General features: G+C 32.3%; 3 protein-coding genes across 9 annotated transcripts in view; 2 read left to right on the forward strand and 1 right to left on the reverse strand.

Annotated features, from left to right (window-relative positions):
• LOC135835806 (rho GTPase-activating protein 12-like) overlaps positions 1-12,330 on the reverse strand; it is a 45,134-nt gene extending 32,804 nt beyond the window's left edge. Inside the window, exon 1 of the mRNA XM_065350234.1 lies at positions 10,439-12,330. Coding sequence (XP_065206306.1) covers positions 10,439-12,013 — 1,575 coding nt within the window. The 5' untranslated portion in view covers positions 12,014-12,330. The remainder of the gene's footprint in view (positions 1-10,438) is intronic.
• The window catches only part of OSCP1 (Organic solute carrier partner 1), a 55,989-nt gene extending 41,173 nt beyond the window's left edge, over positions 1-14,816 (forward strand). For all 3 annotated transcript variants that reach the window (XM_065350240.1, XM_065350242.1, XM_065350241.1), the window contains 6 exons: positions 13,244-13,315; positions 13,395-13,714; positions 13,832-13,991; positions 14,075-14,228; positions 14,302-14,505; positions 14,587-14,816. In XM_065350240.1, the coding sequence (XP_065206312.1) occupies positions 13,244-13,315; positions 13,395-13,714; positions 13,832-13,991; positions 14,075-14,228; positions 14,302-14,505; positions 14,587-14,752 (1,076 nt within the window). In that variant the 3' untranslated portion in view covers positions 14,753-14,816. The remainder of the gene's footprint in view (positions 1-13,243; positions 13,316-13,394; positions 13,715-13,831; positions 13,992-14,074; positions 14,229-14,301; positions 14,506-14,586) is intronic.
• A 356-nt stretch (positions 14,817-15,172) lies between these two features.
• LOC135835805 (golgin subfamily A member 4-like) lies at positions 15,173-25,342 on the forward strand. Of its 5 annotated transcripts, none has more exons than XM_065350228.1 (18): positions 15,175-15,681; positions 15,754-15,832; positions 15,910-16,067; positions 16,144-16,329; positions 16,416-16,571; positions 16,652-16,757; positions 16,821-16,924; positions 17,000-17,234; positions 17,316-20,378; positions 20,610-20,740; positions 20,814-20,978; positions 21,064-21,105; positions 21,195-21,245; positions 21,324-21,359; positions 21,971-22,071; positions 24,155-24,272; positions 24,360-24,452; positions 24,660-25,342. In XM_065350228.1, the coding sequence occupies exons 1-18, from the start codon at positions 15,595-15,597 to the stop codon at positions 24,804-24,806; spliced, it is 5,058 nt and encodes a 1,685-aa protein (XP_065206300.1). In that variant the 5' UTR covers positions 15,175-15,594; the 3' UTR covers positions 24,807-25,342. The 5 variants fall into 5 exon arrangements, with proteins under 5 accessions (XP_065206304.1, XP_065206302.1, XP_065206300.1 ...); XM_065350229.1 differs by having other exon boundaries at positions 24,663-25,342; XM_065350231.1 differs by having other exon boundaries at positions 24,634-24,801.
• Positions 25,343-25,352: the final 10 nt, after the last annotated feature.

Here is a 25,352-nt window from a genome sequence, read left to right on the forward strand (position 1 = left end):
AGATTAAATTCAAGATAGGTGAAAATGATAACATGAGAATGGAAATTTAAGTTTCTGGGGTTGATGATTTTGATTTTTTCACTGGTTTAATTTACCTCGACTCTAAATTGAGCTCTATCGGGAGGGAGTTCAATTTCAAAAACTTGGAGATCGTCACAAGAGAATGGAAATGTAAGTTTCTGGAGTCAATTATTCTGATTTTTCTCTAGAGTTTACCCCGGCTTCTAACCGAGCTATTCAAGGGAAATTAGCTTTAAACATTTTTGGAATCGCTCCACGTGGATATAGAAATACACATAGTTTTGGAGGTCACTACGTCACTGTATTTTTTAAAAATTCAAGTTTCAATCTGCCCTTCACCTCAAGTTCAACTCCAATAATGGAAACTCAAATTTCCTTACTCATGGTTCAATTTTTGAAATTTTGAAAATCAACTTATCCTTGGTGCTAAAGGTATGAATTACAAAAAATACATATCAAAATCATGAGTTCATTTTCTAAAAATTAGTGACTGCAATAAAAATCCCAAAATTTTCTGATTTTTTTTTTGGGGGGGGGGGGATTGAAAATTTTTATGTTTATTGTTCACTCAAACAGCAACGATAAATTTTTTTTAGGAAAGTAATCAAGTTTAGGTTTCAGCTGCTCCGGTCCCCTCTTCCTCGTAGAATTAAATTTTGAAAAAACATTTGAATTATTCTCAAATTCTTGAAGATTTTCTACCTTACCTTATTTCAAAAGTAAAAAGTTTGATCACAGGTTTTTTTTTTGGGGGGGGGGGCGAATTCCAAGACTCCAAAAAAATGTAATGGATGATATCTTTCTTCAGTGTCTACATAGTTGCGTCACTGATACATATTTTTATAAAATGGTACCTATCACAAACGTGACAAATTGTCCTTGAATAACGAAGCCTTTTCCCTTCTCTTCTTAGGTCAAAGAAAGTCTTATTCCTTAGATTGGAATTTAAATAAGTAGTTTTTAATTTTTCACATAGAATGTAAATGTGGCCAGGCACAGCCCTATGCCCTAAAAAAAATTAAACACTGAGTAACTGAAACAGAAAATGTTTCAAAAATGCTTCAAATTTGTGATATCACGATTATAATGTACTTGAAGTGGGATACAGAGACTATTTAGCGAATTACTGAACCGATAAATGTTAATCTACACGTAAATCCTCCTTTTGAAGGTAATTTAGCTGGACTAACCTTAATACAGAAAATATTCACGAATAATGAAGATAAACGTATAGATTATTTGGTATTATATGCAATACTTCTAGTTTAATGTTATTTTGTAAACATAAAGGCTAGGTATACACGTAGGTTAGGTACATTGTACATCTACGTACACTTTACATGACAGGGGTACCTCTACCCATACTCAATACCTATATTATATTCAGAATTGGCGAAACCAGCTGGTTATCAGGGCTCACGCTGTCGGTATTTGACGTGTGTATTCTTATACACACGTATCATCTGATCGTTATATGGTAATTTCTCGCTAAGAAGTGGGTCAACGACGTGAACTTTAATTATTTTTCAATTACGTTAATGAGAGGGCGAAGTGGATGCTATATATAAAATACCGCACGCGCGTCGTTATTTTAATTAAATTGGCGAACTGAAGAATAAGAAAAAATCGCATTTTACCGGCCGTCGAATTATTCCAGATGGTTTTTGATATTAATGTATACGAATTAAGTACAGGAAATACGTTTCGTTCACCGTTTTCGACTTGTGATTTTTTTAGCGGGGCGAAAGTGATAATATCGAGGTTAAAATATAGGTCGGATATCGAAGAAGAGCGAGAAAAAAACCGTTCAATTTAAATGATTTATTTTTATTGTTTAATGGCGCAATTAAAACACTGTTTACATTTGTGCGAATTCTCAAAGCTGCGCCAGTCATGTCATTTAAGTAATCTATACGTAAAGAAAATAAAACTTGGGCGGATATTTTGCTCGAATTTTTATCATTTTATAAAAATAATAAAAAAAAACCGTACGAACGATTACGTTTACGAGGATTGATGGAAATGATTAATTATAATTATTATACGCAGGAGGTACTTGAATCATCGTCGTTGTAGGTATTGATATTGGTTGCGAAGTTGCCTGATATTGACACAATTGTCATTTGTTTTCATTTTGAAAATGATGACAAATTTGGGAGAATTACGTGATTTGCAAATATATTTTTTAAATCTATTATTTTTATTACCATTCAGGTTGTAAACGTTGATTTCTGACAGAGCATCATAGGAGAGGAAGTACGCAGTATGTTTCAAAAAACTTTCTCAACAAATTTTCAGCTTTCAGACACCAATTTTTCAAAAGTGGGTTCAAATTGAGAACATTTTTCAAAATTTGTCCAAAGGATACATTGAAAGCTGGGTTAGAGTTCTTAGTACGTAATGCTGTATTTCAACGAAACATTGGAAAGGTTCAAGTAACATCACTTTATTCCTATTTTAATCATACAATCGCATAAAATGCACCCAACTCACACCCAAGCTAAAAATTGTCCAGCTCTTTCGAAATCGGAATTCATGTCACAAGGTTTAACTTCTTTTTAGCAAGATTTTCGTACTTCGACCCATTTTTAGAATTCCATTCTCTCAAGAACTGGATCACAAATCGTTTTCTCTAGTTTGTATTCGAATACTAGGAATCCACCTGCCTGTACTCATTTCAAATCAATCGATACGCTCAACGACAAATGACGATTATTCGAGATATTCGCATTAAAAAATCCGCGATTGATTTCGGTAACATCGAAGTTATTTTTGGAAAATTGATCGTCCCCGATCAATTTTGTACCACATAAAAGCCATCATAATCCGCAGTGGGCCTTTTTTTCAAGCATGGTCGCTTAAATACACGTTTATCATCGACAGGAATCCTTTATTGTAAAGGGTTAATTGATCTAGATTACTCGGATACCTTCACTAAGGTCAATACAAAGACGCGAAATTCTTGTACAGCTATATACAAACAAGGTCTACCACATACTCGAGAGCTTTCCTATGGCCTTATATAATAATTCGGTATTGTATACGAGCCATCTCACATCACCACCGCACGTCTCATCGCCTCAGGTAGAAAGTAAAAAACCGCAAATGTAAACGGTGACAAGAACGAAACACGCTAAAGCATCATCTATAATCGGCGTCGCATCAATTACGATATCGACCGGAAAAAAAAACCAATTACATCCCCCTTCTCTTTGCTTTTTAATGGTAAATTTCTTTAAGCGAAGCATTTCCGCGCGTTCTTTTTTCCTTCTACACATTTCTTCTTCTTGACGACGCGCGTATCAAGGCGTGTAATTTTGACACGCCAATCGAACGCTTTTACTTTCACTATGTTTTCCTCTCTGGTTCTGGCGACGCTTTTCCCTTTATCTTCATTAATCGGCCATTAAATAAGGCGACTGTCGAAGTGCGAGCATTACCGCTTCTAAAATCAAATATCAAACACATCGTACGAATATCTTCATACGACGCGATACGAATTCTTTTATCGTCTTAAGCTCGAAACGTGCGTCCAAAGAACATAAATCGCGTCTTCGGCGCGTAATTTTCCACTTTTCTTTTGGACGCGACAATACGAGTAGTCGAGTACGAGTACGAGTAGTAAAAAGAGCGAAAAAAATTACTACGGTTGCACGCGCGTTCTTACATAAAGATAACGTCTTCTGCCATTGCGCCAGAATTTTATCATTATGTGTACCTCTACTGCTGGCAAAATAGCTTGTAATTCACACGTTTACCGGTGTATACTTCCAGAATATGCGATGTAGGTACATACTAAAATATATAGGGACATTACGTACCTACATATAGAGGTACGTGATATACGTATTATGTATAACGTCATTCGCATATTAGGTGTGACATATCAGACGAAAGGCAAGATAAGATGACGTTTTGCATATTACGAGTACATACTCTTTTATAAAGATACCGGCATCGAGTTATCTCACATCTGGGAGATGAATTTTTGCAAATTGTTTTACAACGAATAGGTATTTATTTCTCATAAGTTATCTTTGATCATCTAATGAATGGTCGGTCAAGTACTCTTTATCGGTCCCATCGAAAGTGCAATCTTCCATGTAGGTTCACACATACGTAGATTGTAGAATATAGATACATATAGATACTAAAACTTGAATTACAGAAAATTATCTTCTCTATATCTCTCACACATCTTGTTAATTGACCATTACATTTATTATCTTTCCACTACACATAGTGTAAAGGTATCAAGGTGAAGTGAAAAAAGAGCATATCCTAGACTTTGACGAAAAATGATGAGGAAGTTTATTTTGAGTGAGGAGACTATCCAGGGAAATTTTGATCTCTTTAACCGCACAAAGAGCTGAACCAGTAGTTTTCAAACAAGTTTCAACTTTTCCAGGGCTTGAACTTAATTTTTTAAAAACAAAAAAAGTGTCTTTAGTAACTGAAGAAGTGCAAAAAAAAGTCCAAAAAGTAACAAAGTAAACTTACAAGACGTGTGAGCATAACATTTTAATGAAGAAAAAAAAATCACATAATTTTCGTTAGATGAAAAGTTACACTATTTCGCAACTTTTAGGTAATAAAGCTAGAGCAAGACTTTTAGGCAATTTTTGGCATAAAAGTGAAAAATTTTGGCAATCTCGAGCAAAGAAGCAAGATTGTGACAATTTTAGTGAAATGCAGATCATTTTTGCCAATTTTCTAGAAAAAATTACGTTTTTGGATTTTTTTTGGTAAAAGAGCGACGATTTTTAGTAATTTTTGCCAATCAAGGTTTTTTAGAAATTACGAGCAAAAACTTTCTCGCTAATTTTCGTCAAAATTCACGGATGTCTAAATTTTTGGAAGAGGATGAGAACAGATAAGAATGACCAAAAGAAGTCAAAATAAGTATCAATTTATAGGAAATAAAATGTTGTGCTTCTAGAGCAATTTGGAGGAAAAACTCCTGTGCCGCTTTGTTGCCATCCTCTTCCCCCAATAATATGTACTTAGGTCGAAATTTGGCATGAACACTTGAAGAGTTTTCTAGATAATGTCTTTATAGGAGGGGGAGGGGTGTGGACTAATTTTGTTTTCAGTATACAGTCTCGTTTTTGAAATATTTTAAGCAAAAACCATTAAAAGATTATTAATTGAAACTTTACAATATATGAACCACCACCACCACACATTGAAATTTCAAGAAATTGAGCCAAAAAAAAACGAAATTATGATATGGTATAGATATTTCAAAGTTGAAAACACATAAAAAAAATTAACAAAAATTCGTTCAAAAATGACGAAATATACTTATGTACTTAATATGTTGTACCTGAAAAATGAAAAAACGAAAAATCTATTTTTTTTTCAAATTGTAAAAAATGAAAGTACCTATTATTGTAAAAATGGTAAAAAATCAAAACGAAATGAACAAAAATATTAACACAAAAATCGAAAAATTAAAGATAGGATGCAATACATTAGGCATAGAAAAATGAAAAATTATTTTTCAAAAAATTTAACAAGCCAAAAAATTATTTAAAAAAAAGGAAAAAATTTGAAAACTAGCTAGGAAAAATATTTTGTTTGAATTGAAAAAATAAACAAATATAATGGGATTTTAATGTTTATTCAAACCCATAAAAAAGTAGGTAACGTAAGCAACTCACTAAAACTTAGGGCTAGTTTTTCCTGAATTTTCCCGGTTTTCCAGATCAATTTTTTTCAATTTTCCAGGTCTTTCAAAGGCGAACTAACCACACTCAAAAAACTGAGGAGGGGTGAAGAGAAAGAAAATGTTTCAAACGTTGCAAGCAGCAAATATTTTCCGGGTACTTATGAAGCTACAAAGGGAGTGAGAAGGAAGGAGTATTACCACCTCCTTATTGTGCGAATAACGTATGAAAATTGATGAACAAAAATGGAGTAAAATCCGAAATTTATGGGCTTATATTAATTCTATGGTTGATATTATAAAATTCCCTGACTTTGGATTTTCATTCGGAAAGAAAATTTTTGAACTTTTCTGACATTTCTCCGACTAAGTAAGTATTCCGGAAATGCGAGATTCCCTGAGTTTTCTCAATTTTTCAGATTTTCGCGAGATCTACGCAATGTTTTTCTGTCATCATGATATTATTAAATTTCAAAAACGCGACTTTCAATCTATAGATATACTTCTATTTTTCGTTAAAAAATGGAGTACCTAATAAAAACGTTCACTTTTATGTCTTAATATTAACACAGTAACGAAAAAACATCGAAAGAAAAATTGAAATTTTGTGGAGTTACTTAGTTTTTGAATAAGAAGAAAATTAGTTCACGAGATAGGAAGATAATCATACTCATACTCGTGTTTTCGATTTTAAAATATCTAATACATTTTGTATATCTGTGAATGATTATGAAATTTCAAAACAAATAGGTAGTGACTCATTTTCATTTCAATCTAACCGATAAAAGATAGATAATATCCACAATTTTCCGTAGAAAAACAGAATTTTCAACATTGAAACAAATTATGAACGCATGTCTTACTTCGCGTAGTAAATCTTAGAAAATTCATCTCAAGTTGTGGATGTTGAAAAATGCGTTTTATAGAATTCAAATGATTTTGGTGTAATTCTGAGCAATTATTATCGTATTTTACAATATGCAGCGAAGACATAAGCGGAAAACATTTTAATAAACAAACAATTTCAAACTAATTAGATGTGGAACTGATTAAGATTCATACAAATCCAAACAATAAAAATTAAAGTCTCGCTATTTCGAGACGAGCTGACGACCGAGGTACGAGTATAGTACCTACAGTGATTCTCTTATCGAATGGATTATTCTTCGCACGAATTTTTTTCAAACCTGTTGAGAAAAATTCATCAACACCAACACACCTTGAGCACCTCTCTGTATACCTGTACCTGTACCAATGTTAAGTCTGCGTCTTCGTTCTTTGCAGCCAGAAAACAAATTCTTCGTCGTAAAGACGCTGGTACGTCTAAACGGATGACTAACCAGTGGTCCATATGATACATTAGACAAAATCACACGACTGGCACGGATGGCCCAGCGTGGCAAGAAATTAAATCAACGACCCATGCCCGTGATGTCATGATGAAAAACGAAGACGAGTTATACACTCATCGATATGGCCAGCGGCAATGCAAAACGTCTCACTCTTCTCTCATCCATACAGTGAGTTTTATCGTCAGCTTCATATACAAAACATACTAACTTGCGCGAGTATTGTGTCGTGTACTCTCGCATAAGAAGAGAAAAAAGATACACACAACTCGAAAATATCCGTCAATTACAAATTCGACCTTGAATTCTTACTGATAAAGATACATGTTGACGAGATTTCATTGCGTAAGTCCTACACAGTCGACAGAATTTAGCTTCTTTTTTTTTTCTTCATCACACACCTTACGTATTAACCAGTTAACCGCGGTGTCGAGGTTTTAAAAATCCACCTCAACGCGACGTCTCGTGTGAGGTATTAATTTTTCATCACCTGTAATGTAATACGACTCGAGATGATCAATAGACACACATACGTTTTAATTATAACAGAATTCGTCTTTTAATACCGCAATTTTCTTACATGCAGTTAATTAAAACGGGCCAAGATTCAAACGAATCGATGCCGAAAGCTCGATCCGTTGTAATTAACATTTCATTCTATGGCTCGATGACATTTATGGTATACGATGTGAATTCGGTTTATTCTCCGAAGTGCCTAATTTTTAAAATGGCGAATTTTGATCTTTAATCGTAAATGTTACGTTGAAAATATCGTCGAGTAACATTTACGTGCAACTAATTTTTTTCATCGTAATCAACACACCTACCAGTGACCCTGAACTCTGATTTCGTTACAAAAAGAGAATTATTTTTACACGTTTTACATTGTTGATGAAAAATATTTCTAAACCGAGAATAATTGGTCGATTCGAGGAAAAATTGCTTTCCACGGAAACAAATGCGTCAAATGACAAGTAACACCCACTTCCCGTCCAATTTATGATTGAAAGTTCATAGAGAAGCAAAGAATGAAATACTTGCTAACCGTTACTACACGATGATTTGATGAAAAATCAAAGATTTGATTGAAAAAAGGCATGAGAAAATGAAAAAGTTCACCTTTCAAACCATTCATTCGTTGTTGACGATTCAGGTACTTAATGAAAACTATTACGATATTTCAAAAGTTGTGAAGAATGGATAATTGCAATTACCAATCATCAGCACTGAAATTACGCTATTACTTCGGTAAGTATCACTTGAGATAACTTCAGTTCACCCAAGTCATTTTTTCATTCATCATCGTAAGCAGAATGATTGGAACAATTTTATTTTCATCAGAAAAACTTACAAAAAATATTAGAAGTTGAACATTAAACATCAAAAAGGGGATCAAAAAGCCTGTTAGATTCTCTCCATGATTCGGCTAAAAAAACAAACGATTCTTTCTCAAAATATAGCTTTAAAGTATTGCACTAAAATTAAGAAAATTTACAGCAACTTTGGTAATTCTTTTTTGAAATAAAAAGCTACTAAAAAGTCTTTTTTTTCAATTTTTCTCTCAATCTGGAGCCTCCATCCCAATTTTCAATTTTTCCAAAATTTTAAAATTTCTCCAGAAGGCGTGAAGGGAAAAATATTTTAAACGTGAAGAATCTTCTGTTCGTAGAAGAATTTTTGAGATTTGAAACCCACCATTTCATCAAGTCATTCTAGAGCCACCAGAATGATTTTCGATTTCTTCAAAAACTTCAGATAAACAAAAATTAATTCCGTTTCGTTTTTGGAAGTACATTTCTTTCAAATAGAAAACTAATGACTTAAACAGTAAAACGTTGATTTTTAAAATTTTCAAAAATTCACAGCTGGAATTTTGGTTACGAGAATTTTGGACGGTTTGAAATTTACAAAAAAACAACATACACCCTATTTGAAAAAATACACTTGCAAAACTGCATTGGTAGCTTTTTAAGACTCATATCATAAGACCGGTTCAATTTGAGGAAAATTTGTTTGAGGGGTTTCAAACAAGAAATTGAAAACGAGTAATTTAGTTCTGAGCTCAAAAATTGAAAATGACGTGAGACGAAGGAAGTGTTCCTAGAGCTTTTCGAGGTCGCAGTTCCCAATCACCTCACTTTTTTCAAAAAATCGACATTCTCAAGTCAAAGATCAATTAATCAATAAAAATTGTCCTCATTTAACATCTAAACACGAAAAGAATAAAATAAAGAGGTTAATTTTTTGATTCTCTCAAAAATGAAATGCAAATGAAAACACTTGGAAGAAATCGCATTGCTTAGGTATACAGAATGGCAAAAGAATTTCAAAAATCGACTCTTCTCTCCTTATTACTATAATATTAGAGATGTTTTTCAAGAGACATTTCCAACTTTTTCTCAACTACTGAATCATCAAATTCGTTTTCAATCCTCACTGAATTCTTGACCAATTTTATGAAACCTGTTCTACTTTAAACTACACTCAAAAAAAAAATATTTCGAGCCTCAACATTATACCTGTGAAAACCCTGATTCATTTTATTTCCTCGTAAAACTGTAACATTCAATTTAAGCATGTTACAGAATATTACAAAGATATGTATTTTTTAGAGAAATTGTTCCAGATGGATGATTATTATTCGTTTTAATTTACTAAAAACTCATAGCCAAAATGAAAACAGATCGTCTGAACAGCGCATTTCTCATCTTCTTATCAATCAACATTATTGATAATTCTTTCTCAAGTTATAGCTAGTTCATTATGTTTTAGAAGCGCGGCAATTTCTTCGAAAATTAGTCGTTTGTATAAGGGGAATATACTTACTCGGAAAAGATGAAGAAAAAATAGCGCCAATTATAAAATACCATTGCTTGATTCGCCAACTTGAAAAAATTAATACTCAAACTTGTAATTATAAAAATCCCTTTAACACAATAAGTATTATACGTCACACCACTGCGACCGAAAGAGGAATTTCCCGCCTGCTGCTCATGCAAACACTTCTACTTTCTTGACAGATAAGGACGTAAAACAGCATACTCTCTGCAGGGGGTAGTAAAGAATACCTTTCCAAGAGAGTAATATACAACCTTCATGTCATCAATTTCCCAGGAAATAAAATGACTTGCTTTCGTAAAAAAATGTGGAGATATTTCTTTCCGATCGTGAAAAAGTTTACCATTCAAGAGGTATGGTTCAATTATCAGTCATTTTAATGCATTCTTATCTGAAATGTAGTCTGATAAGTATTCATTCAATATCAAGGTCTTCCTTCAACACGTGATCCAAATACAAACCCTTTATCTGTTTACGAAAACTCAAACCCAAAAATAACTAGTAAAACAAGTACATAGCTATAATTCATAGACATATTGAAGAAAAAGAAGTAAAAACTCACCCTTTTATTACGTTTCAGCGCTGGTTTCTTTTTATGTCGATTATCATCGGGAGATGGCTCCTCTCGTAAAATGCCACTCAAGCCATCTTCGCTAGTGTCACTGGTGTGAAGCAGAGAATCCGAGGCTGTCGTACAAATGGATAGTTCTTCTTGTACACTGTATTGAGTATCTACATCCAATAAACTATCGGTGGATCCTTTATCGGACGGTGTGAGTCTGGAGCCGGACCAATTGGCCGGATTTTTATCCAAGTCTTCGGTACTGCTATCAAAATAAATCTTCATATTATCGCTAATCGAGCTAGATGTGGAGACGTGGACGTCAATTTTATCTTCATTGGTAACAGGGGAGGAAATTTTGGCATCACAATTTTTATCACTTTTAACACTATCGACATCACCATTATCACTTTTAGTACAAATACCACTGCTCGAATCACTTTTTATAGTAGAAGTATTATTTAAATTATCCGAACTCAGTTTCGCGACCGATGAAGCGATATTGTTCAGATTGTTGTTACTGTCGTTGTTACTCGCTGGAATGTCGTTTTCGATAGGCGAAGCCGAATTATCCGTTTGAAAATCTTCCTCGCGCATCGATTGCATAACAAAATTTTTAGCCCATTTCTCTCTTTCGTGTTTAGTTTTGAAACTACCTGAATAATGAAGTTTATTCTTAAGTTCGTTGTCATTTCTGCACGGTATGAACGATTCGCAATTATTATTGACTTGTTTCAAACCAGAATTACCAGCTTCGTTGATATTTTTCGCTGGTACAGGCATATCTTTGCTAATGCTTTTAAATATATTATCAATTCTCGAATAACTGGTGTCCGATTTAACATTACCGATTCGAGTTTTCTTCTCTATTTCCTGAGATAATTCTTCCAGCGAATTAGATAGATTAATTGGTAACTGGTTATCGATTGAAGGCATATTACAACTTTTGAAATGAACGTGCGAATAACCGTTGGTAAAAGTGTCATCATCGGAGGTGATTAGATTACTTACATTGTTCGACTTGGGGTCGTTATTCGACCCAGATAATGACATAGTTTTATCTGAATCGTGATTTGTTTTGTTTACCAAAACTTCGGAATGCACATTAAGCTCGATGTTCTGTTTATCAATGTTAACGTAATCGACCTCTTCGTCATTGCAGTCGGTATTAGGCGTAATGACCGGAGTCGATTCACGATTATGGTTTCGTTGAGTATCGATGAAAATTGTCCTTTTTGGAATAAGTGGTTTAATTTTATCGTGCGTTGGCTGCGTGTCAACGGAGCTTGAACGCATTCTGTAAGTATCCATAGGTGCTTGAGTTCTGGGCGTTATGGATTCTCTCACTGTATCGTACTTTCTATCATTTTTCAAACCTGTACGTGAAATTTCTTCCACGTACGATGCCGGAACGTAAAAAGGTCTTCCGGAGTTACGAATAACTTGCCACCAATCTTCATTAGTTTTCTTAATCAAGTATAATTTTTCTCCTTCTTTGATCGTAATCTTTTTACCATCTCTGGTCGGGTATTCGAAATCAAATAGAACTCTTACATGAATATCTGGTATTTCCATTTTTCTTCTGGTATCAAAATACACACAGCAAAGGGTGTTGGTCCATACAACATTTCAGCAGTCAAGATTTCACACTGATGATTCGAGAACTGTGATTAGTTGTCTAATGAAAACGATGCACCAAAAAATGAAACAAACGTTACCACGAACCGCAAGTTGCAATTTCTTCAACGCACTTCGATCAACAAAATTTAACAACTAATAATCCAAGACGAAGAGAAATAATTACTCAATCTTAACCATAATCACAAACACTGATATAGCCATAGGATTGGGCGCACGCGCATGAAATCATAAATTAGACTAGAAAGTGTACGTAAATAAAAAATTTTATGACTGTGTTCGTTACGTAAAACAAAGTTTGCCAAATGTAGGTTTTTGAAATGTAGTCGAGATTTTTTGCACTTTTTCTTAAAAATTAATTATGGATCTGAAATAAAAACTGTGGCATTTTCCATCATTTATTTCTTATATTTAATAGCATTAGATAAATTAATCGGGTAATTTCTGCGGAAAAATGTTTGAAAAAATAAAAAATGATTTATTTAAAATAATTTTTGGCTGCATTGATTCCTTACACTGCTTTACCGTAAAAACTGTAATTTCATTTTTTCATTCATTTTTTGAAATCAAAATGTTATTTTTATTTTTTTCATTGAGAAAAAAAAAGAAAAATAATGTAAGCGAGGAGGAGAATAATGAGATTGAGATTAATGAGTGAAGTGGATGAAAAAAATGGAAAGCATTATTTCTTTTTGGAACCAACTAAATTGTACCAAGCAGCTCAAAGCTCAATAAAACACGCATATCAAGTATTTATTTATTACTAAGCAAGTCGTCAACTGGTCGAGTCGATGCTTCGGTGGAACTCTCTTTGACATTAGCTTAATTTATTCATCTTTGTAATGATTCGTTTCAAATTCAAAAAAATACAAATGCTTTAGAGTTGCTATAATTTAATGTCTTAATATGTAATTCGAGCTTTGATCTATTTCAATACCTATCCATTAAAAAGCATATGCTATTACGTCGTGTTACACACATGTAGTTGAATAAAAGCGCGCTTTTATTATCAGTTGTCCAAAATTACTACGAGGTCGTTTCCATCGTTACGACGCGTTTGATTTTATAGAACTTTCGATTAGGCTAATTTATATTTTGAAATGAAATGAAATAAGTGCAAAATAAAAATGTCTTTCTATTCACTACCCATTCTTATTTTAAATTTAGGCGGTGAAATGTTTTACGTTCTCGATCAGAGGTTGAAGGCTCAGAAAGTACCTCCCGATAGAGCACAAAAAGGTAAGCTTTAAATTCAAATATCTAATGTTATTATGTGTCCATCAATGCCATTATAAATAAATTTTCGGGATATTTTCAGTCTTGAATGAAATTGCTGCAATGATGTTAAATCAGCGATTTTTAGAAGAAATTTTCAAACCTCAGCCACTCTATCATAAGCAAGAATTATACTTACTATTTCGAGATATTGCTCATGCATCGATAATGAAATTGAACGAGTTGAGTATGGGAAAATTGTACGATTTGATGGTGATGGTTTTCAAGTATCAGTTATATTTCATTTCACAACCAAGGGATTTATTGCTCATAACTCTGAATCACTTAGATTCTTTGCGATCTCTTATTTCATCACCATCTGTTGATAAACAATTGGACAGCACCTACTATTTATTGATGAAGGTGATTAAAATAAAGTACCTACATTGATTTTCACCATACATACACCTACCTACTTAAAATTAAGAGAATATGGTATGCTTATATATCTGTACATTTCACACCTTGATGAAATTGCAGGTATACTATCCAATGACCGAAAGTGAACTTCAAAGAATACGATACGATTTGCTCAATTATTTTCAAGACATTCATATAAAAGTTTCAATTTTTTTACGCTTAGGACAACAAAACAATGATGGCACTTTTGTAACCCCAATACGAGAACGAGTCCCAAATGGTAAATCATTATAGGTTTATCATACTGATGATCTATTTTTCATTTCAAGAAAAAGAAAAATAATAGCAAAAATTTTTCTATAGGTACCGAAATACCTGGAATGATCAAAGCGTTCAATCGGGATGGATCGATTAAAGACGTTAAAAATTTTCCTCCTGGAGGAGAATACATCGAAGTTACTAAAAAAGGATGTCTGGATTTGAAAGGGAAACGAGCGATATCATTAGGAACATCGATGTGAATAAAATATGAGAATTTCTAAAAAATAGCAATTACCTATATTGGTTACTTTTTTGAATTTTTTTTTCAGATATCAAGAAAAGTGTACGATGCAAGATTTCTCATGGAATCATGAAGATGATTTGGAATCTAAAATTACAAAAAGTGAACATTATCACGGTGTTTACTCGAGTGAAATACAAACATTAATGACTCAATTGCTTGGAGAAAAAGCTCAAGAAAAAGAGGAAGAACCCATTTGCATTGATTTGTTTCCGAATTCACCAAACAAATGGTACCTAAACCATTCCTTAAAAATATTTTAATATTTTGTGATAGGATATTCTACATACAAAATTTTACTGTTTTGATTTAGTGGTGAAAATTCGAAAACTGAATCGCTTGGTCTAGAACCTGTGATGTTAAATGATACAACAGATCGGCAGAATACAATCCTGGAAGCTGCTGCTTCCGAAATTAACATTGATATACAACGATCTTGCTCAAACGATTTATTAAATTTACTAGAAAATATTGAATAAGTATTTTATCTCTTTTTTTGTTTTTATATTTTTCTTTTGCAAATACAGTGAAACGCACGATTTATTCATTTAAATAATTTTTTAAGAAAAATTCGCGCGAGACTCCTTGTACGTAAATGTTGTTATGATTCATGATGGTGTTCATTTGCCTTCATTTTCTGGAGGGATAACTGAAAAAAATACACAAATTGTGAATTTTTCTGTAGCCTAGATAGGCCTAGACAGTAGGATATGTACATTTTCAGCCCCACCTAGCTCCACTCATTTCACAATGGAATGCTATCTGACATTTTGAATTTTGATAAAGTCTAAAGAAAAAGTTCTAGAATTTTTATGAAAAACTGCGTATTGTGGGTTATTAGTGAAATTTGAAAGACGTGAAATCTAAATTTATAGAAGACCATCACAATCACATCGTGAACGTGACGGTGAAGTTCAATTCAAACATAATGATTATATCTCGCATTTTGGGAACCCCTTACGATAGCACATAAAATTTTCTGCATATTGTTACACTGCGTGTGTTTGCCACTTTGCCCCCTCACACCTCATCCACCTGTCCACCTCTTCAAACCGCACCTACCACAACTCGTAACCCCACTAATTTCTAGTATCTAGTAGTCGTCAACTGATAAGTTCAATAAATTTTCAATTTAAAAATCTCAATATTCTGAACCTTGAATAGAAATAGAAATTATTATGTGCAAGTACATGGAATGCTTTTCGTAACGTTTCTAAAGCTATTGTGATAAAGGCATGATTTAGTTGTTGGTTCTGACCAATTCCACCAAGATTGGATCAATCATCGTGTTACATGCTTGTAGTACAGTGATCCATTCAATATGTTCAAAAAACTAAAGGATAAAATCGCCGAAGAGGTGAAACAGTCACCTTTGAAAAATATACCGTCAATGCAACAGTTAACACAGGTTAGTTTCCACATTACATTTTAAATTGATGCATGGTCCACATATGGATATTTCAATGTGATCTACTTGTAGGTGATGACAAACAATAGTTCCTTTACTAGCGAAATTAACGATGTCATCGAAGAAGAAACCGATCAAACGAGGGAATTAGGTAACTTTGAGTTGTGGTCATGTTCATGTTCTACCAACTTTTAAGAAGTGGTGTTCTCAAACAGTTATAATTTCTAGCTGAAGTAAACACCACGTCAGAATACGACAGTTCTTTCACAACGGTTGATTTGAAAAGTCCAACTCCTCCACGAAATCGTCGTTTGTCATCAACTTCATCAATAGCTAGCGATCTCTTTCTTACGTACGACTTTACCCCAAATCGATATAACTTACAGGTTAGTTCCTCACTTTCAGAATCATAAGTCTTTCTATAAAGACCGTTTTTCCTAATATTGTTCTTATTGTTCTCAGTCTGATTTAGAATCAAATAGTGAATTTGATGATGGCAGTTCTATTCATCAATTTAATAATATCACGAAAGAGAATCTTTACGAGAAATATCGAATTATGTTACAAAAGTATCACAAATATCGTGGTAGATTTGTAGATTTACAAAAGTACTGTAAAGAGCTTCAACGTGAAAACAATAAAGCCAAAGTAAGTTTTTGAATTATGTAATCATCGTTTTCAGTTGCTTTTTCATTTTATACATTCATTATTTTTATTGTAATCTCTTTTTTTAGAACGTCTTGACAGAGTCGCAAGATAAAGCTATTAGGAGGATAACCGAGTTGAAAGAACAATGCACACTTGAACAAGAAGCGAAAGCTCATCTTGAAGAAGCACTGAGAAGTGAACTTGAAGAAAAAGATCATCTTATAGAAACTTTAAATACAAAAGTATGACTGATTAAAAATAATTTTATTGTTTTTTTAAAAAAAATACTGTAGTGCTTTACGGTGATTTTTCTGCCCAACAGATAGAACTGCTGAAAGGTGGTAAGGACTGTGATCAAAGTAGCCAATTATTAGAAACTTCCAATTCAGTCTCGGAATCTATGAATTCCGATGCAGAAAATTTGAAAAGTAAGCAGACATTGTTGTGATAATCAATGTGTGAAATGTTCTCAATTTTTTATATTTTAATAGATAAAATTAAATCTTACGAAGCTCTTCTCAGTAAAGCGAAAGATAGCCTAACACAAAAAAGCACACAAATTCAAGAATTGAATATTAAAATCGATTCCGATCGGGTAATTAATGAATACGAGTATTTCTGTCGAACTTTTTTTTAAATGCATGTTAACCAGCTGTTATTTTTCCTGCAGCAAGCCTACGAGAAAAAGATATCGAAACTAGAACTTGACCTAAAAAATTCTAATGAACGAATTACAAGTCTACAAAAAGAAATCGATTTAATGAGAAGAAAAGAAGAAGAATCTGCTTTATCTTTAGCGGAAAATAAATTAGCTGTGCACAAAGAACTTGAAGCTAAAGAAATGCTAATTAGAAACTTGGAAAATAAAATCTTCGAATACGAGAAAGAAACAAAGAAACTGAGAGGTATATTATCGCAGATGAATGTTATGGAATGTAAAAACCATACACAGATGTGTTTTATAATAATATCCTTTATTTTTTCAGCGAAACACGAAGTTGAACCATCAGACGATAATTCTTCCGAAGAGATGAAGAAATTGCAGAAAGAATTAGTCAAGTTTAAAACAGATCTTGAAGAAACTCGAACTCTTAGAAATAATGATTCAGCTCTTCTAAAACAGAAAGACGCTTTAATCGACGAATTTCGAGCAACTGTCAACAGTTCGAATGAAGAATTATTCAAGCTGAAAAAAGAACTTCAGAATTTTGATCTTCAAGTAATTAATAAAAAAAGTTCAGAAAAAGACGATATTGCGAAAGAATTAGAGCAAAGTCAAAGTACTATAAAGAAATTAGAATTATCATTTTCCAAGAAGCATAAGGAATTCAGTAATTTCCGTTCGGAAAAAGAATTGCAAGTTTCTCAATTGGAAGAACAACTCAACAATCTGAACGAAAAGTTGATTAGTGCGCAAACTGAGCTGGCCGAGAAAGATCTCTTATTGAGTAATTTAAAAGCTGACTTTGACAAGGTCAAATCTACAACGCAAAACGGCGAGAACGAAAAAGTAATTGAATTAGAGAAAACTTTGCTAGCGACAAAAGACCAGTATTCGAGAGATAAAAAAAATCGTGAAGAAATCGAAACCAACTTAAAAGCTGATAAAATTGTTCTGGAAGAAATTGTAAAAAATACTCAGAACGAATTGAAGTCTCTTCAAGTTGAATTTCAAAACGCTACCAAAAAAATTGCCGATTACGAACAACAACTGAAATCGGGGCAAGACTCTAAACAGCAAGTAATCGACTTGAACGAACGATTGGAAAGATTGACTAACGACTTGAATAAAACCAAGCAGTCTGAGCAAGGCGTGTCTGAAAAAATGGCTACCTTGTTGGAGCAGATCAACGATCTCAAGGCTAAAGAAGATGAGCATTTGATTGAGAACAGAAAGTTGAAAGATACGATTAAAACATTGAAGATATTTGAAAATGAAACGAGAAAGTTGAAAGAAACTTTGCTCCGTAAAAATGAAGAAATCGATAAACTAAAAGCTCTTGAACAACAAATAAGTAGAATGCATGAAGAGTTACTCTCCAAAGAAAAGACCATTGGTGATCTTGCAAAATTCGAACATGAAGTGAAAACCTTGAACTTAGAATTAGCCTCGAAAAATGAAATAATACGTGAGTTGGAGAATTCTAAGAAAGATATTGTTTCTTTGAAAGTAGAATTGGATTCCAAGAATGAAATTATCAAGAAACTTAGTGAATACGAAACTGAAGTCGAATCGTTGAAAGAACAACTCCTCACGAAAGATAGTTCAATCGAAAGCTTGAAAATTTTCGAAAATCAAGTAAAAACCTTGACTGAAAATTTATCTTTGAAAGATAAAGAAATTGAGAGCTTAAAATTATCAGAAAGTGAGAAATTATCCTCGATTAGTGGTAAAATCGAAGCTTTGAATAGTGAAATTAAATCTAAAAATGCTGAAATCGAAAGACTGAAAGTTTTTGAAAACGAAGTAAAATTTTTAAATGAACAACTGAATTCCGAAAACGAAGCTGTTGAAGAGTTGAAAAATCTCAACGACGAAATAAAATCCTTAAGTGAAGAAGTACTCGGTAAAAGTTCTGAAATTCAAAAATTCGAACATGAAATTAAGTCATTGAATGAAAAATTATCATCCAAAGATAAGTCGTTGGAAAAACTAGAAACCTATAAAAACGAATTGAAAATTTTGAACGAAAAATTACGTGATAAAAATCAACAAATCGAAAAAATGAAAGGGTTTGAAAGCAGGATGAAATCTCTCGAAGATGATATAAAAGCTAAAGAAGAGGAAATTTCAAGTTTGAAAAAAATTCAAAACGAGGTTAAATTATTAAACGAAGACTTGCATTTGAAGAATGAAACAATTGAAAACCTCAAACAACAAATAAAATCATTGAATGATAGCTTGCTTGATAAAGTTCAAGAACTCGACACTCTGAAAACGTTTGAAAACCAATCTAAAGAATTACAAACGAAAATCGCAGAGCAATCCGAAGAAATGAATCGCATCCTGGAATCACATTCGAATGAAATTCTTTCGTTAACGAAAACTTCGTCTCATAAAGACACAGAAATAGAAAATTATAAATCAGAAATCAGCCGTCTAACTGAGATACTTGATCCTACAAAAAAAGAAATCATGCAATTACGAGGAGAACTCGAAAATCAAACTTCAAAATACGAAAACTTATTCGAACAACGTACTACCTTGGATAATTCTCTCAAGTCGAACGAATCCAAATTCGAATCGTATAAAAAGCAGTCAGCAGCTGAAATCGAGCGTCTGAAGGCTGAAAATCTGTTTCGCGAGAAAGAATACGCAGAGTTGAAATCTACCTTCGACGACGTTAAGCTTCAACTCGAAGAGCTCGATAATTTACGTAACGTTAATAAAATGTTGATGTCTAAAGATAATCAAAGCTGCGATAAAATTGATCAATTGAACACCGAATTAGGCCGCCTGAATAGTGAGAATAAAAGATTACAAGATCAACTAGATCTGCTTAACGTCGCTTTGAAAAACACCGAAAATAAATTAGAAAATATTCAAAAAGGACATCTCATTAATGCCCAATCCAATGATTCAGTTTTGCTCGGCGTTCAGAACAAAGTTTCTCAATTAAAAAGTGATTACATGAAAATGCAGTATGATTTAAAACATGATATTAGTATTTTAAAACAATATTGTTGCGATTACAAAGAAGATATTTATACCACAAGTAATAAAATAATTCAAAATCAAATCATCTCGATCGCTGATACGGAAAATAAGTTGAGAGATTTAACTAGTCAATTTGATGTCTGTAAAAGTGAGAATAATTCGTTGAAAAACGATAAAAAAGAACTACTCATCAAAGTTAACGATTTGTCCAATTTATTAAACAAACTGGAGAAGAAATTAAACGATCAAGGAAATATTGAAGAGTATCGCAAAAATCTGAAAAATTTAGAGGATCGTCAAGACGCTGAAATCAGGCAGATCACTTTCGACTACGAAACGAAATTGAAGCAAAAGGAGAAAGAGTACGAGATATTGGAGAATAAGTTATTCAGTAAGTATTTTTATCAAAGATTTTTTTTTCGATAAAAAAATTCCTACATAATGCTTTATTATTAAATTCGCTCGTCGTAACCTTTATCAATTTCATGATAAAAACAAGTCAATTTATTTTGTCCGATATATGCATTTAAACTTTAAAAAGTTCCGACTCCCCAAAAGTTTACATTTTGATTTTAGTGAGAATCCGAAACTAAAATGTGTTTTAATTATTGTTTTCGTTCAGTGATCAGCGACGAAGAGAATGCTTTCGCTATGGAGGAAAATCATCAAATTATAAAATCGCTTCAAGAAGAAATATCGCAGAAGAACGAGGCCTACGAAAAGCTGTTCGAAGAACATGGACAACTCGAGCAGGTTGAACATAATCACCTATTAATACATTAATTTTTTCCGTTGCCGAAAATTAATCCGGAATATTTTTATGTAGAAATTCAACGGCGAGAAAGATGAATTGAAGAAATCTTACGAAAATGAAATCAAACAAAATGATAGAAAATGGAGAGCTTGTTTAGATAAAATGTTGTTGGAAGTGGAAGATAAATATAAAGATGAAATTAACGAATTAACCAAAGAATGGTCGAAAGATAGAAAGGTTTGTAGTATTTACTATTAATAAGGTAAATCTTTAGTTTTCAAAAACTTACTCATTATGTTTTATCGGCTTGATCACATTTTAGTCTGACCTTAAAATTTGGCAAAATGAAAATAATAATTTAGAGGTTTGTGTTCGTCTTACTTTTTCTCACCTACCTACTTACTTATTTATCTTCGCTTTTTATTTTTTTGGTTGCATTTTTTTCCTCCACAGCAAACCAGTTTCCTAAAAAATGAGAGCGATAAACCTGAATCCGAGTCCGAGGTTTGTTTCAAACAACGCTTTTTATTATTTATTTCTGAGCTTTTTATATAATTCATCTTTTTTCAATTTAATTTACAGCCAAATCTTATTCCTCGTGAAGAAGTTTCGCCTGAGGTAAGTTTAGTGTATAGTCTGTCTCATTTAACTTGACCTCTCAAAAATTTCCTACGTTGTCAAAATGTGCAATGTTTTGATGTTTACAACTGCATAATTTCGTTACATAATACAACAAAGTCAAGCATTGCCCATGAAAAATAATATTTACTGGCTTCCAAAAATGAAAATACTGTAAATGTAATGTTATCAGTACCTATTTTCACAATTAAAATTACATTTTTCATGTTATTTTCCATTATTATTATTAAAGATCGTGCTTATTACTTCAAATTATCTTCAAATAAGTAATGTTTCAAAGTTTCAATTCATTTTCATTAAAAAAAAAAAAATCAGCATGTTCATTTTGCTTTACTTTGCCGTATTTGCCACGTAAGGTGGGGTTGACTTTACTATTTGTTTTCTTTTGAAATTATTTGTGGCAACTGTGCGTTGTATTTACACAATGCGATAGAGTAGTGTGTAAGTATTGGTAATGGTCAAGTTAAATGAGACAGACTATAATACGTATATTAAATAGCTTTGCGAGTTGGGCAATTCCCTGTTCAGATGAATAGCTAACTAAAAATTTATGAACGCTTATAATTGCAATGTTTGTATTTTTTTTATAGTTTTTGGAGAACACCGCCAATAAATCTGGTGATTCTGAAGCTCTAAAGAAACAAGTGCAAGTACTCTTCAATGAATTGAATACTTATAAAAAATTGCATAGGTAAGTTGAAATTTAAAAGTATGAAACTTACTATAAATAATCGAAAGTGTTGCGATGATGATAAATTTATCCCTGAGAATTTTTTGATGAATTCAATTATGGGAATTCTTCGTTTCTGATATTGACATAAATTTTGTTGTACATATTTGTGTTTTGTTTTCAACCAAGATTGCCTTACTACCTGTACCTACCTACCTACCTATTCCTAAAGAAAAACCAAAAAATTTCTGTAAATGATCCTCTGTAACGTAACGCGATGGTGATAATTTTATTCCTGAGAATTTATTGATGAATTTAATGATGGAAATTCTTCGTTTCTGGTGTCGATACATTTTTTTTTTTTTAATAATCTAAATAGTGCATGTATACTATTTGTCTTATTTTTAACCAAAATTAATTATTACTTCTTCTGGAAAAGAGAAATTTTTGTGAACGATCAAATGCGTTACAATGATGATAATTTTATTCCTGAAAATTGTTGCTGAACTTAATTATGGGAATTCTTCGTTTCTGATGTCAACGCGAAAATTATTGAATGCCTTATGCAATCTGTCATATTTTTTTATGAGAACAATTATGTTGCAATGATGATAATTTTGTACCTGAAAATTTGTGATGAATATAAGTATGGGAATTCTTCGTTTCTGATGTCAATGCAACAATTACTTATTGTTCAACCAACGATCATGTTACAATGATGATAATTTTATTCCTGAAAATTGTTGATGAATTTAATTATGGGAATTCTTCGTTTCTGATGTCAACGCGAAAATTTTTGAATGCCTCAAGTAATCTGTCATATTTTTTTATGAGAACAATTATGTTGCAATGATGATAATTTTATCCCTGAGAATTTGTGATGAATATAAGTATGGGAATTCTTCGTTTCTGATGTCAACGCAACAATTATCTATTGTTCAACCAACGATCATGTTACAATGATGATAATTTTATTCCTGAAAATTGTTGATGAATTTAATCATGGGAATTCTTCGTTTCTGATGACAACGCGAAAATTTTTGAATGCCTCAAGTAATCTGTCAAATTTTTTAATGAGAACAATAAAATTACGTATGTTGCAATGATGATAATTTTATACCTGAAAATTTGTGATGAATATAAGTATGGGAATTCTTCGTTTCTGATGTCAACGCAACAATTATTGCTCAACCAACGATCATGTTACAATGATGATAATTTTATTCCTGAAAATTGTTGATGAATTTAATTATGGGAATTCTTCGTTTCTGATGTGAGACATGAGTTTAATCAATTTGTTCTTTTTTCATTCAACTATGAATTGTAATTGATTTATTCTAGACTTTTTTTTTTTTTGCGAAAAGTGGAGAAATTTCTGTGAACAATCGTACTACATAAAATGATGATAATGTTATTCCTGACAATTTTTGATGAGTTTATTAATGGGAATTCTTCGTTTCTGATATGATGTCACCATAAAAATTGATGTTGAATATAATTAATCTGTCGTAATTTCACTGAGAGTAATTCATTTTCTTTGTGAATCTATTTTAAGAAAATTTCTTTGAGTAATTTGTTAATCGCACGTGTTTCTATGATGATAATTTTATCCCTGAGAATTTTTGATGAATTTAATAATGGGAATTCTTCGTTTCTGATGTTTACGCGTAATTTTTTGTAGGTAGGTACATAATTATGTATCTTTCATATCCATAATTGACTGACTTTTTCGCTCAGAAAGTAGAAAATTTTCTATTAACGATCGTGTTCGTGTTACAAGTGATGATAATCGTATCCCTGAATATTTTTGATGAATTTAATAATGGGAATTCTTCGTTTCTGATGTTGACACGTAATTTTCTGTATATAATTATCTATCTTTCGTATCCATAATTGACTTAATTTTTCTCTCAGAAAGTAGAAAATTTTCTATCAACGACCGTGGTTGTGTTACAAGTGATGATAATCGTATCCCTGAATATTTTTGATGAATTCAATTATGGGAATTCTTCGTTTCTGATGTTGACACGACTTTTTTTTTGATCACTTTTCCTAATCCCTATCATTTTTATCATTTTTTTTTTTTTTTTTTTTTTTTTTTTAGAAAAGATGATCTTTCTTCCTGTAACAGTTCTCGTTCTGATATTGCCTTTGATGATCCGGTGAATATGGAACATTTACGTAATATTCTATACAAATACATGATGGGCATCGAACAATCGGTGAGTTTAGAGTTTTATTTTATACTAATATAGGTCGTACTCACTTTCTTCAGGGGAATTTTATGATGATTATTTTTCTCCCTACAGGCTGCTGCTCGTGTTTTAGCTGAAATTGTGAAATTCGATAATGAGCAAACCCGGCAAATATTGGATAAAGTTAAACCGAAAAGATCATCTGTGGTGAGTACGGAAATTGTTATACTAAAGTAAATTTACATAGGACTGTGGTACATGTCAAGTTAATATTGCTGTGGAATCATTTCTGAAGTTCCATTGTATTTGGAATTAAACTCAAGTTGTATCCTTTGAAAATTTTCAATCAATATATTAAATTATTGTTTGATTGTACAATCTGTTATAGTTGGAATATTTTGGTTTTTCATGAAGCAGGTCAAGAGAAACGAATCACCCGCTGGATTGATGGCAAATTTTCAAAATATGAATCCACTGTTTAATCCCTCAATGTACCCGATTTTACTGCTCGCCCTGAAAAATAAATTCAGATTTAATCCACTGAGAATCAAAGAACCCTGACCCAAATTAATTTGAACGTAGTCTGAATTAGATGAAGTAGTATACCTTTCTAGTGAGGAAGTAGTACGAGTATGTCCATTTTTCTGCGAATTTTGTTGTTTGCCTTCAATCTCCCTGCCAAGATGCCAAAATCACCACCTGATATGATGAATTTTTTTGAGGTATTTTGAAATGAACCTATAAGTATTATCAAGTACGCTTCATATTGTACTTGAATCACCTGTCTACGTCTAATCCCTGTTTAATAACTTTCACTGTAATTAAAATATTCGTTAACTAGATTATTAGAATTATTTTTCATGTTTTTCGTTGTCCCTGTCCGCCAATGATTTCATTTTGTTAATCTTGTCTGATGTAAATTTTAAGAAAAATGGCTGTGTATTTCGTATTACAAACATTCCATTAAGTTAATCATTTTAACCGTTATTTTGTGCTTTTTTGTTGTACCTTATTTATTTTATTTTTTTCCAATTTTTATTACGTACGATACATATACCTACCAAATGAAAGTGCAAATATATTCATAATTAATCGTTTCTGCTGTTA

This window comes from Planococcus citri, chromosome 2 (genome assembly GCF_950023065.1).
Source record: "Planococcus citri chromosome 2, ihPlaCitr1.1, whole genome shotgun sequence".
In the NCBI taxonomy this organism is placed as follows: Eukaryota; Metazoa; Arthropoda; class Insecta; order Hemiptera; family Pseudococcidae; genus Planococcus; species Planococcus citri.